This window comes from Myotis lucifugus, unplaced genomic scaffold (assembly GCF_000147115.1).
Source record: "Myotis lucifugus unplaced genomic scaffold, Myoluc2.0 scaffold_282, whole genome shotgun sequence".
Classification (NCBI taxonomy): domain Eukaryota; kingdom Metazoa; phylum Chordata; class Mammalia; order Chiroptera; family Vespertilionidae; genus Myotis; species Myotis lucifugus.
The window spans coordinates 1,619,438-1,634,034 of record NW_005871330.1 but is presented as its reverse complement, the minus strand read 5'-3'; the positions used below and the strand labels follow the sequence as shown (position 1 = coordinate 1,634,034).

General features: G+C 46.8%; 1 protein-coding gene across 1 annotated transcript in view; it reads right to left on the bottom strand.

Annotated features, from left to right (window-relative positions):
• Positions 1–2,738: 2,738 nt before the first annotated feature.
• Positions 2,739–14,597, bottom strand: part of DNAH9 (dynein axonemal heavy chain 9) — a gene marked incomplete at its 3' end in the record, with an annotated part of 116,581 nt that continues 104,722 nt past the window's right edge. Inside the window, 2 exon segments of the mRNA XM_006109816.1 lie at positions 2,739–2,843; positions 9,497–9,653. Coding sequence (XP_006109878.1) covers positions 2,739–2,843; positions 9,497–9,653 — 262 coding nt within the window.

The window sequence follows — 14,597 nt, the reverse complement described above, 5'->3', positions numbered from 1 at the left end:
GCCCATGCAGAGGCGAATGCAGCCGGCTAATGTGTTTATTTGTCTGGCTCAGGGATTTTTTTTTGTTTTTCTGGGTTTTATTTGTTTGTTTGTTTAAATAAGTTGCCAAATTATTGAATCTAGACATTTTTAAAAATAAAAATGTAGATGTTCAGCTTCTTTTTAAAGTTTAAAAGATCTGGCAACACTGACCTTTCATTCCTACAAGGAAGAGGGGTGATGGTAAGTGTTGAGCAACTTGCTTCCGAGAAAGCGAACCTGCCCTGATTGTGGGATCTGCACTCCCACAGAGTCCGCCTCCAGCCCTGACCGGCAGCATGATGCGCTGGCCAGCTCCCAGCTCCCGTGACCCAGGGAGGGAAGGGTTTCAGGCCGAGAGTGTGAGGCCGGCTAGTTGACTTCCTTCCTCTCCTCACTCCGCATGGATCGGACCCAAGGGAGCGCAAACCGTGTGTCCCACTGGGAATAAGAGAAGAGCCCGACAGTTTTCACCCTGTGGGAGCTTCACCAACAACAGCCTGGACAAGAATCAGCAGGTGGGAACACTGCCAACTGGCTGCCAAATGCAGGACACGGGAAGACAAACCACTGTGGGGGGGAGGGAAGTGAAGGGACCCCGTAGAGCCCCCCAGCACCGAGGGCTCCCAGAGCAGCTGGTGGGGAGGGTGGGCAGGGTAATTAGTTGATGGTATGAATTCTCCTCTCCTAGAGTAAGTTGCCTGTGTTTGCTCCCGTCCCTACATGCGGCTCCACGTCCAGCCTGCCTATGGCAGGGACATTGTGCTGGGCAGAGCGTGCCCGTGTGGGGGGTGTGGATGGAGACTGGCTCCTGCCAGGCCAGCGGAGGGGGGAGGATGCTGCCTTAGCCTCGGCCCCACCCCTTCTGCTGCCCTTTTCCTCAGCCCTGCACACTCGCCTAAGAAAAATGTCAGGCTAAACTTTTCATTGTTCTTTGTCTGAGAACATTCAACAAAAGGCCGGTGGGGACCAGAGTCCAGTTTTCTTTTCCGTAGTGTTTGCATATTGCTTTAGTAATAAAAGCGAATGATAAGAGGAAAAGAAACCATTTTGACCGCCAAGTGTGCGGGCACTGACTGGACGCACCAGGCATGCGGCTGCTCCCAGACCCCCACGGCGGTTATCACTGCCCGGCATCCCTCCCCGCGCTTTGCCTATTGAAGCAACAGGGATGGGGCCCTGCCACCACAGCTCCCCTGGTGGGCAATGGGGGGACTCCGCTTACAGGGGGAGCTCGGGAACAGGTGCGTCTCTCTAGGGACTGGGGGGCCGTTGGGGAGGCTGTCAGGCGCCTGCTCAGGCCTTTGCAGCTGTCATTAAGCTCTGACTGGCAGCAGCCACTGTTCTCCCACTGCCCCGCCTCCTCAGAACCACGGCCAGGCAGGGGCTAATGTCCCTTCCAGCATCTGCGGGGGTCCCTGCTGCCCATTGAAGAAGGCAGAGTGCACATCCTGGCATCAAGGTCTGTCTACTATTTGGTTGGAACCTGCCTGTTTACCAGTAAACATGTTCTTATTTTACCTCCTGTACACTAGCTCTGTGCCCAGACCTGTACCTGCTCAGTGTGGACGGGTTTAAATTATATATATACACACACACACACACCACACACACACACACACACACACACACACCACATGTCTCTCTCTCTCTCTCTCTCTCTCTCTCTCTCTATATATATATATATATATATATATATATATATATATGGTGCCCCAAAAATGTATACACACAATTTGAATAATTATAAAGGCAGTGTTTATTAAAATACATTTCCTTTTCAAAGTTGAGCTATCAGCTGTTAAAGTGTGTAGACATTTTTGAGACCCCCCTGTCTGTCTATTTAAGGGAGGTAATAGTGTCACAGGGCTGGTGTGAGAACATAAGACATATTAGGAGATGATACATGACAAGTACCTGGTACAGAACAGACTTTCAGCAAAGGTGTGTGCACGTTCCCCACCACCACCCCACTTCTGATGCTCCTATGAGGTCCTTATCCAGGTTCAGATCCTCTCCATCCTTTATGGCCTGGCTCCCAGATGACGCATCTAGCACTCCTATCCCCTCTGTGAATCAGGATTCAAGCCACTTAGCACATTAACGCGTGCTCACATCTGTCTCAGGAACCCATGTTCTGGTCCCTATAACATGGGACCCTGCCCTGCCTTGAGTGCAGGTTCGGGAAGGGCTTTCTGGGTGACTTGAAAGGCGAGGAGCACACTTACATAAAACCCGACCAGAACATGACTTCCTTCACCCAGTGACAGTCACTCCGCAACCCTCACTTACACGTCAGTAAGTGAACTGGGCTGAGGGAGCAACTCGCCAGACTCCAGCCAGGAAACACAGAGCGGAGCTAAGCCCTGGCCTGACCACTCCCAAAGCCGACGCCCTTTCCAAGGAGCTGGCTCCGCTGTCCAGGGCCTCTTTCCTCACCTGGGCAGCAGGTGAGCTGGCTGTCCTTTAGTCCCACTGTACCGAGGAGGACATGGAGTCCCACAGCATAAATGGGTCCACCTCGGTAGGGACCTGCAGGGTTCCCTGTCCTGCTCTCAGGCCCGATTTCGAGGGTGGAGGAAGGGGCATGAAATGCAAGGTGGGGCGGGAGACGGGGAAGGGGAGGAGGAGGAGAGGTTGAAAACAGAGGATGCAGACTTCCGCAGTGCAGTGCTCAGCACGGAAACCATGGGGCTTCCAGCAACTTCTGGCCCCCATACCTGTACTGCCACCACCGACAGGACCTCCACGGAGATTCGATTAAATTCATCAAAACAGCCCCAGGCACCGGTTTGAGCAAGGCCCTTGTAGATGTTGCCGCAAGACTGCAATGAAATGTACAAAGATTAAATGACTATCATGCCTGGCTTATCAATACACACCTAAGTCATTTTCATCCTCTTTATTATAGATACTTCCAGATCCCTACAGACCGCGGGTTAGGAACTTGTATTAAAATTTCAAGACAATTAAATTTTTTATGGCTGTGGGTGCCAACAAAAGTCACAGGATCAAACAGAACCTTTTCAAGACACTTAGAACAAAATCCCTTTCAAATGTCATCGGGCTTGCATTACTGTTGATTCTGTAGCTTTCAAAATCCCAGGAAATGAATAAAATATTTTCTTGCACCAGGCAGACAAAAAGTCTGCCACTCAGCCTTTGGCATGTGCTGATGAGAAAGTTTATGTCTGTATCTTTAAAGCCCTGCCTGAATACCCAGGTTTCCCAGGGCAACAGGAAGCTGGAGGTGGGGCAGGAGCGATAACATCTATAGAAAATAAACTGCAGGTAAGTCTTTCTAATGAGAGCAAGGAAAGAATTTCAGAGGGCAGATGTGTATCTGTCCTAAAAATAAAAACCATTCTGAGCATCCTGCATGAACTAGTAAACCATGGAGCCATAGAACGGGAGAGGTTACTGGCCGACACTCCCAAGGTCATTGGCAAGGAGCTATCATGAAAGTGCTGGGAAAATGAAAATAGTAGGAAAGTCCCATTCATTTACTGAGTGGGCATTGTTTGACCACCAGCTCTGCACAGCTCATGTGCTAGGCTCAGGGGGCTCGGTTTCTCTAAGAACTTCTGGTCAGGTTGTGGAGATAAGGTACACAAAGAAAATAAGTAAATTGCTACACAAGCAGCGGTGCCGAGGGACAACATAAACCACAAAGGTTACAGACAAGTTCATAGGAGTGGGTCAAAGTGCCCTGGAGTAATCAGTTTTGCCAGAGGTGAATTTCAGATAACATTACAGCAGCACTTTCCAAAGTTTATTTCACGGAATGCCAAACCCGGAAGATGCTCCTTGAAGACGAGGCTCTTTGGTCAAGCAAATCTGGGAAACACACATTCGATAACCCAATGTACAACATATATTAGCATTTTAAGAGCCCTGAGAAGTTCTGCACAATTAATTCACTTCAGCTGTTTTATATGGCTGGATTTTTCATATGGATTTTGTTTCTCTGTATGTGGTCCCTGGATTTCTCAGAATGCACTCTGGCAAACATTAGTGGAAAGAGCACAAGAACAGAAGTCAGAAGATCTGGGGCTTGGCATCTGACAGAACCATATGGTATCTTCAGAACATACATTGGAAATGCTGGCTTAATGGGATAATAGTATCCGTGTAGGCATAATGGAAGGTGAGGGCTTTCTGGCAAAGGAAAGATAATGTACAAAGAACGAGTAAAATCATGATGTTTCCACAGAAAAATAAAGGTGAATTTCAGCTGGAAAGTTGAATTACGAAAGAGGGTCATGGCTATGAAAATACTTGAATTATTAAAAGGAATCTTTGGAGGTTTGGAATAGAGAAAAATATCATTAAATCAACATTTTTAGCAGAACCAGTATCACATTGCATATGCTAAGTTGGATGTGGGGCAGACTTTGAAAAGAGAGGGAAGAATAAACACCACCTTTTATTAAGCTCCTTGAATTAAAAGATTCCTCGATTGATGCAAATGCTTATTGAATCTGTATGATGTGGGGGGAACTGTACTAGATCCTGAGGAGCCAGCAGTGAACAAGGGAGACAAAGCCCCTGTTTCCATGGGGCTTACGTTCTAGTGGGGAGAACCAACGATGACACAAAAATAAGGCCGTCAGATGGTAAGTCCCACTGGATTCTTAAAGGGGGATGATATGGCTATTTCAGATGGAGCAGTCGCATCTCTGGAGGTACCATAGGTTCCAGGCTGGCTATTACTATTATTATATTCATGAGGATATATGTATATTTAACATTTGAGATATATAGTAATATCTATTATTATATTTGGGATAATAACAACAACCTGGCAAATGTCACAAATACTTAAGTGGAAGTTCAGGAATCAAAAGCTATGTTTTTACACATTAACGGTGGGTTTTAAACATGGATACTGTTGAAAGTATTACAGATGTTCCCCTTTTATCCCCCAATGACCCCATCCTCCCCACGCCTGACCTGTCCCCAGGTCTTTCCCGCACGATTGTCTGCCCACGGGCTATGCATATATGCATATAAGTGAAAGTGTTTTCAGGTTGTGGATCCCTTTCATCAAGTGCATACCCAATATATAAAATGGGAAAAGGTTGAGTTTTCAGAGGTAGATACTTGTCACTCCTGCAGTCTTTCCCCTGGGGGCCTGTACAGAACCCCAGGACTCTGCCTGGCCCTATTTTGAAACCACCCCCACTGCACAGTGGCTCTAGGCTGTGGTGTTGCCTTGCTATAAGGTGGTGAGACTCTGGGCTGGGGTGAGGGCAAGAAGAGTAGGTTGGAGACCTGGAAGCAAGAGGCCTGCTGAAGGAAGAGTCAGCATTGGCGACTGATCGGAACTACAGAGGGAAGGACATGAGACTATCAGAATATCTCAGAATTTCCACCCTGGACCGCAGAGAAAAATGAGATTATTCATATTAATGCAGGGGTGGGGAACATCCAGCCCGCAGGCCGTATAAGGCCCTCGAAATCATTTGGTCTGGCCCTGCAAGGCATTAGGGGTGAGTTAATTACATGATTGATCAAATATAGCAGGCTCATTTTTAAGTTGGTAAGTTTTTATGACCCAGGAATGATGTTGTAAATATCCAAATGGCCCTTGGCAGAAAAGAGGTTCCCCATCCCTATATTAATGGGAGGAGGAATCTGGCCGGAGGAAGACAGGAGTTAGTAGGAACTCCCTGGGAGGAGAGTGATAGCCAAGTACCAGGGGAGGCATCTGAATGGAGACCCCCACCGACCAGTGAAGAGAGGAGGTAAGCTGGAAGGCAGGTTAGGGCACCGTCAGTGCCCGGGTAAAACTGAAAAACATGAAAGAGAATCAGAAACTGAAACTCAGAAGGAAGATCAGAGAGGAAGGAGAAGGTGGAAGTTTAATGTTTCAGAAATTAAGCAAGCAGGTTCCAAGGAGTGGGTGTTCCACGGGGTTGCTGCTACTGGAAGTCAAAAAGAACCCAGAGAGTTTTAGGTTCCAACCTATTTGATGCTTCAGCAATAACATCTCCAATCTGAGGCGCAGGGGGAAAGTCTTGCTGCTATACTATAAAGAAGACGCGAGCAAACTGCAACCGTTTCCAGAGAAAGTGGCTAGTGTTATACGTTTTCCAGCAGCACTAATAAAGCAACAACTTTCCCTTTTTCCCAAGTCTCTATACCCGTCTGTACCTCCCCCCCATCACTGGATGCCTCCTAACAGGATTCCTGTGGCAGAGAGGATTGTGAGGGTACTTGACTATGGCCCCAACCCTCCTCCGAGCCCTCCCGGCTTCACCACCCATGCCTCCCCACGTGCACTAGGTATTATTCAATTTTTTAAAAGCCTCTCATTCCTTCTTCTCCAGGTTTGCTACCCCATCATCTGCTCCTCACCTTCTCTGGCTTAAATAACTGCAATGCTCTTACCACAAAGTTCCTTCCCTTCCAGTCTCCTCCTGTCTCCATTATCTCCCATCCCGGAGGCTTCCTTGAATAACACTTGTTCTCATCACGCTCCTACTTCTGACCTGAGCCCGCGGGGCTTGTCTGCAGCCCGCAGGGCCTTTCTGCAGCCCACGGGGCCTTTCTGCAGCCCGCCACTTCAAGGTAGGTCTCTCAGTGGCTTTGTGCCCACCCCTCCTTATTCAACCCATCTCTTCTCTCCTCTTGATCCCCAACCCACGCTCTTGTACTCGGCCACTGTTCTATGCTCATTTCCAGCTTGCTCTCTGGAGATACACAAACAGAATATGTTGCCGTGTCGTGAATGACATAACAAAATGCTGCCCCGTGACGGCTCTTCCTGACCCTCCTTCCTCTCCTTGTTCAAGCCGCCCATGAGGAGCGTTCAGGGGGATCAGACCCAGGGGCAGGGGAAGGACATCGACTGCATAGAGAACTGGGCTGTGTTAGATTGCACATGCCCTGTTTGGCACTCACTCCCCCAAATGTTCAACAGCCTTGGGGCTCACACCTTCCAAGGCTCAGCACACTCGGTGGTTCTCCCTCTACCCTGGAACATTCAGGGCTCAGAGTTTGTGGAACACACATCCGCACTCAGGGTAATGCTGGCTGGTGTCTCCCCTAATTTCATGTCTCTTGTCTCTCAAAATGGACTGGGTTATACCCTATCTACCCATCTATCATCTGTCTCTTATCTATCTATCTATCTATCTATCTATCTATCTATCTATCTATCAATCATCTATCTATATTTTTGGTATCCTCCCATGATGCCTAGCACAAGCTGAGCAATGGTGATATTCACATTCACTGGATTGCTGGAGTGAGCTTTGTGCTAAAAATAGTCTGAATCGCTGGACAACAAAAGGAAGACCAGGTTGGAGAACAGCTTAGTGAGACTGGTTACCAAGGATGCTTAGTGTCCAGGAAGGGATGGGATGACCATCCTTTTGGGGTGCTTCACTGTGGCTACCCCCACTGATGGTATTCTGCCCTGTGTCTCGTCTAGACTTACATGGCCAAAGCTTTGCTCACTTTTCAGACAAACTAAAGGTAGACTCCCCTTCTCACCCTGTACCCTTAGAGCAGTGGTTCTCAACCTCCCTAATGCCGCGACCCTTTAATACAGTTCCTCATGTTGTGGTGACCCCCAACCATAAAATTATTGTCATTGCTACTTCATAACTGTAATTTGGCTACTGTTATGAATCGTAATGTAAATATCTGATATGCAGGATGTATTTTCATTGTTACAAATTGAACATAATTAAAGCATAGTGATTAATCACAAAACCAATATGTAATTATATATGTGTTTTCCCATGGTCTTAGGTGACCCCTGTGAAAGGGTCGTTTGACCCCCAAAGGGGTCTCAACCCACAGGTTGGCGACCCACAGGTTGAGAACCGCTGCCTTAGAGGAATCAGTGGGTCAGGATTAAGTAAAAGTTTTAAAGGGATTCGGTTAAATGGCCTGAGTGACCCCTGGCTGTGGGCCTACTCAGCTGTTCCCGTTTGCTAGACCTGGCGTGACAGAAGACATCACTGACTTTCTTTAATCAACAGGCCAGGTCTTCACATCTAAATGAGTGTGTCCTCCAGAATGTTCCTCCTGGGAGAGCACACTTATTTCAGCAACATTGCTCAACTATGGAAGAATCTAGAAACTTAAAATAATCTTTAAGGCAAGCTAATTTCATTTAAGGGGGGGAAAAATCTTTCTTCTTCCAGCCTGACTTCAAAGGAAACATTATCTTAAAGTGTTTAATCAATAAAAGCAACCAAGTTAAAATTCAGAGTGTGTAGACTAAGGAAGACAGTTATCTGGGCCTGCATCCTATTTTGTTTGCTTGCTATGAGAAAACACGGTGCTATAGATTCTACAATGCTCTGCACAGCAAAATTTCATATACAGGAGAGATCACTAAAGTTACCAGAGGTGAACTGCATATAAAGCATCTAAACGTGGTAACTGCGAGTATTATCTTGCCGTCTCTAAAATTGGTTTTAAATTTAATTTATTTTGCAATCAATACACATGATTTTTGCACATAAATATTTAACCTATTCTTAATGCATTTGTTTTATTTTTCTACTCTAAATTTATTTACATGCTACCTTGTTATAAAAACAATGAGATAGCAAGGCAGCGTATTATTAGAGTTTTTAAAAAGGAATCTACATAAGGAGGAGAGGTTGCTGGCTAACAGTTCCCTAATGGGTCCTCTGCTTGGCTCCGTGTCACAGAGCCTGGAGTGACAAGTGCCTAAGTGAAGAACATTAGCCTTGCACTTGCCTTGTGTGGGCATCTCTTGCTAGGAGTAGGGAGGGGTTAATCTAGTCTGTCTTCAGAAGTCACACCTGCCCTTACAGAATATTTTGCTCTTGTGGATATTCTGGGGGAAAGGACCATTTTTACAGAGGAGCACAGATATGATTTTTATGTTATTTTTATTTTAATAAGACTTTATATGAGCTGCTTACTAGCCTTTCTGTGGTTCTAGGTCAAACAGAAAATTTAGACCTTTGGATAAATATTCGGCTCCTTCATTTTACAGATGATGATAGGAAGACTCCAAAGGTGAAGCAAGAAAACTGTCTGTGGTTGCAAACCTCCTCAGAGGAAGCAGATTCCATGTGTGAGGTTTACAAGGTCAATGAGCTCCAAGACTGTCCTAGCTGGTTTGGCTCAGTGGATAGAGCGTCGGCCTGTGAACTGAAGGGTCCCAGGTTCAATTCTGGTCAAGGGCACATGCCTGGGTTGAGGGCTCAATCCCCAGTAGGGGGCATGCAGGAGGCAGCCGATCAATGATTCTCATCACTGATGTTTCTATCTCTCTCTCCTTCTCCCTTCCTCTCTGAAATCAATAAAAATATATTAAAAATAAAAAATAAGCAAGCTCCAGGACCAAAGCCCTGAGGTCTTCTGTGGAGGAGGGAGCAGAGCTCTACGTGTTGGGGCCTCTGAGCTGGCCAGGGTGGCATGGATAAGGGGTCCCTGGTTTGGGCCACTGCCCCATTCTTAGTCCCTCCCAAAGCCAGGCCTGTACCTTGTAGTCCATTTGCTCTGAGCAGTTAAACACGTAGACCATGATGCCCAGCGCGCGGCCCAGGTCCTTGGTGGTCTCTGTCTTGCCTGTGCCTGCAGGTCCCGCTGGAGCCCCACTCATGGTCAGGTGCAGAGACTGGGTGAGGGTGATGTAGCACCTGCGGAACACGGGGGCATGGGTGATTGCCAGGGCCACTGGTGCCGATGAGTAGCACCGGCCCAGCCAGGTCCTAGTGAGAGAGAGTTGGGAGGCCCAGGGGAGGCCTGGCAGCTTCCGAAAGGAAACCCTAGAGCCTGCCCCTCTGCTCCCCACAGCACTGTGGGGAGGACTTTCTAAAGGATCACCTGATCACGATGCCCCCCTCTGCCAGGCCCTTCCCAACCTCACCCTGCCTACTTCTTCAGCTCATTCTCAGACCTCCCCTCTCCCCAGCCCAATGCTCTGAGTCTGTTCATGTACAGTTATACCCTCGCCCAGTGCTATGGTCTGAATGTTTGTCTCCCCCCAAACTTGTAAGTTGAAATCCTAACCCCTGAAGATGAAGGTATTAAGAGGTGGAGCCTTTGGGAGGTGATTAGGTCATGAAGCTGGAGCCCTCATGAGTGAGATTCATGCCTTCCTAAGAGACTGCAGAGGGACCCCTGTCCCTGCCACCATGTGAGGACTCAGAGAGAAGGAGCCATCTACGCGACAGAAAGAGGCCCCTCACACGAAGATGACCAAGCTGGTGCCTCAATGCTGGAATTCCCAGCCTCCAGAACTAAATGTCTGTTGTTTATAAGCTCCCTAGTTGTGGTGTTTTGCTCCAGCAGCCTGGATGGATGAAGATACCCAGACACACGAGAGCTATGCTTGTTCCTCTCTCCTTCCCCATCAGCCCCCAAGCCTTCCCATCTACCTGGATAGAGTTCCTCTTCAGTCTTTGCCCAGCTGATGGCTACGAACCCCTCGGCGCTCATATTTGTCTTTACATCTCCCACTAAACATCCCCAGACCTCTCAACATGGGGGAGTGAGGAGATGTGGGTTCCCCCTCAGCAGAGTTCCCACTCCACTTACAACCATTACATGTATTTAACACACGTCTTTCATGCAGATCTTAATAAGATACATATAGGTGGGGTTACGTCTTACCATTTCATCCCCAGAGAGTAACACATAAAGGCCCTTATAATTATTATAAATCAAAGAAACAAATTCATAAATGAATGGCTTGATCATTCAGTCTGTTTAATCCTCCTGTGACTATTTTTACTAATGACAATAAACTCAACTTCAAGTTTGTTTTTGACACTTAAAAAAAAAAGACTTGTCACCCTGGCTAGTGTGGCTCAGTTGGTTGGAGTGTCTTCCCGTACACCGAAAGGTGGTGGGTTCGAACACAGTTGGGATGCATGCGGGAGGCAACTGATTGTTTCTCTCTCACATCGATATTTCTCTCTCACTCACTCTCTCTAAAGAAATAATAAATAAATAAATAATACATATTTCCATTTAGATGGAAATGTGCCATTGGGTTAATAATCACATGAAAAGCTGCTCAAAATCATTGGTCATTAAAAATGTAAATTAAATCCACAATGAGATACCACAACACACCCACCAGGATGGCTATAATAAAAAAGGCAGACAAGAACAAATATTACCAAGGATGTGCAAACATTGGAAACCTCATGAATTGCTGGTGGGAATGTGAAATGGTACCACTACTCCAGAAAACAGTTTGGCAATTTTTTAAAAAGTAAACATTACCATATTGTCCTAGGAATTTACCCAAGGGAAACGAGAATGCATGTGCATGCAGACAAACTTAGGTAGGAATGTTCACAGCAGTATTTATAACACTAAGAAACTGAAAACAACCCAAATGTCTACCAATAGTGAATGAGTAAACAAAATGTGACATTGCCAGGCAATGAAACCTTAAAAAAATGAAGTACTGATACATGTGGCAACAGGGATGAACCTTAAAGACATTATGCTAAGTGAAAGAAGTCAGACGCAAAAGGTTCCATGTTATGTCATTTCATTTATGAAATGTCCAGAAAACACAGAGACAGACATTAGGTCAGCAGCTGCCTGGGAGGGGGTGAGAGTGTGGACTGACTGCGAATAGGGGGAGGGCAGTGTCCTAAACTAGGCTGTGATAATGGTTTTACAACCTATGAATTTACTAAAAATCATTGAATTGCACACTTGTAATAGATAAACTTTAAGGCATATATATATACCTCAATAAAGCTGTTTCAAATGTGCCATGGGCCCAATTTTTTATACCTGGAAAATCAATACCTGGGCTCCCAGCCTGCAGGTCGGACAGGGAGGAGCCATCTGAGGGGGCCTCTGCCATGAGTTCTGTTTCTGAATCTGAGATCTAGAGTTAACCCCATTCATGCAGATGGTGACTGGGTCTCCACTAGAACCAAAATGGTTTTGAAAAGACTTGAAGTGAGTTCCTGACCTCCTTTAATTAAGAGAAAAATTCCCACATTTGCTTCAGCCTTTGAGAGTGAACTCCAGAAGGCAGGTTCCCTAGGCAGAGAGGAGAGGGGTGCTGATTTTTTCTCCCGGGAGCTTGATGGAATGTGTTGGCTCAGCTGATTGGGGCATGAGCTGCACTTAACTCCTGATTTCTTGGGCGCACACAGCTGCCTCACTCTCCCCTGTGGACTCGCTCACATTACAGTTGTTGCTCAGTCAGGTGGGCCCCAAGGCCAGGTGAGTCAGGTCCAGGGGAAAAACTGCGTCTCATCTCCCTGGTTCTGTCACTGTAACCATTTGGCAGTACTTCCCTCCTCTCAAGCATTCGGTTAGATCTTCACAAAGTCCTGTGTGTAGCCTTAACCATACCTGCCCTCCTGAGCTGAGTTCTGGCTCCAGATCGGCCCCTGTGGCCTTCACCTCTTCCAGCCTCAGGTTTCTTCTAGAACTACTGGGGCCTGCCACAGCTCTGAACCTCCCAGGAGGAGAGCCAGCTGCCTGGACTCGTAGAGGCCGGACCCCAGGCAACTTTCCTGCCTTCTCTCTCTCTCCTTTCTGTCCCAAGGCTGCCCCCTCCTCCACCAGAGGGCAACCCCAGCCTCCTCTCCCTGGAACTGGGGGCTTTCCAAGAACCTGGGCATCCAGGAGCACAGGGTTTCTCAAAAATAGAATTCTCACAGAAAACTCCAGAATCTCTCAAAAGAAATCCTCAGAACTGGGTAGCGATCTCTTTTGGAGCATCTACCGAGCTTCTGGTCATCTTCTGAGGAAGCACTTGGGGGAAAATGCTAAAATATGCACCTCCCCCATAATTATCGAACTCCAGAGCTGGAAGGGACTTCCCAGATCAACGAATCCAACCCCTTTATTTACAGACTAGAGGCCCGATGCACAAAATTCATGCTCAGCCCGCACAGCCCCAGCTGCCTCATGGCCCTGTGCGCCCCTCCCCCCCTCCGCCCACTGGTTGTTCTGGAAGGTTGTTCTGCCATCCGGTCTAATTAGCATATTAGCTCTTTATTATATAGGATAGTAGACTGGGGCTCAGGAAAAGAACGTGGGCTCTTTAAGGGGTTGTAATAACTAAGGCAGGGCCATGAAATAGCTAAAGGGCTATGAGGAAAACCCAAATAAAAGAAGGAAACAGTATTTCCCTCTCCTGCACGTGGGTCAGCGTTATGCTCAGGCTCTAAGGCAGCAGAATGTCCGGTCCTTGGGGACACACACTCCTGCTCTAAGATTCCATCTGTGTTCTTGATAGATTGTCCGTTTCTTTCATCACCCAAGCCAACTGCTTCAGTATGCGCCTGTTTCCCAGTGATGGGGGAATCATGCTACAGTGGTTAGGGCAATGACCGCCATCAGACAGGCTGGTCCAACTCTTGCCTCTACGACAAAGTGTTTGTGAAATCTGCCAAAGTCATTAAACCTTAGTGCCTTAAAAATGTGTGATTGGGGTCCATTACACAGTATTTTCTTCGTACAAAGCAATTTGGATACATTTGCTGCATCAAAAACAATAGCAATTGTGAGAATGACAAGTAATCCTTTAAGATGAGCACTTGTCTAACCAACTAACCCAGTGGTTCTCAACCTTGGCTGCACATTAGAATCACCTGGGAATCTTTTTAAAATCCTGATTTCTGGGCCTCATCCTTCGGAATTTCTGTTTCTTTGTTATGGGGTGGGGCCACAACATTAGTAACAAAGAAACAGAATTTCCGGAGGATGAGGCCCAGAAATCAGGATTTTAAAAATATTCCCAGGTGATTCTAATGTGCAGCCAAGGTTGAGAACCACTGAACTAACCTAACACAGGTCAATTCAGTTAGCTGTTTATTGGGAACACGGACCCTTTGGTGCTGGAAGAGACCTCAGAGGTTTGGCTCCTTTTCCTTTTTCTAAATTTATTATTTAACATGTTTTCTTATTTATTTTATTTTATTTTTAAAATATATTTTTATTGACTTCAGAGAGGAAGGGAGAGGGAGAGAGAGAGAGATAGAAATATCAATGATTAGAGAGAATCATTGACCTGCTGCCTCCTGTATACCCCACATTGGGGATCAATCCACACTGGGAATTGAGCCTGAAGCCCAGGCATGTGCCCTGATGGGGAATCAAACCATGACCTCCTGGTCCATAGGTCAATGGTCAACCACTGAGCTACACTGGCTGGGCTCTTTTTTTAGAGGAAGGTTGAGGGAGAGAGAGAGAAACATCAATCGGCTGCCTCCTGCATGCCCTCTACCAGGGATCAAACTGGTAACCTGGGCATGTGCCTTGAGCAGGAATCGAACTGGCGACCTCTGGGTACATGGATGACGCTCAACCAACTGAGCCACACAGACCAGGGCAGAGGTTTGGCTCTTTCCCCATGCCAGGCTCTCTCCCATTAAAGCCTTCAAATACATCATAGGATACTGTAGCCTTTCCTCCCAGCAAGGCATAACTTCTTATTTCAGAAGGCAGCTCCTTTCACACTGGGTCAGCTTTAGTTGTTTGAAAAGACTTACTAGTATTGAGCTGAAGTCTCTTGTTTTCTTTGGGCAAATGACTTCTATTGGCTTTGCTCTTATTTGCCCCATCAGACTCTTATGAGCATGAGATGAAAGAAGAGA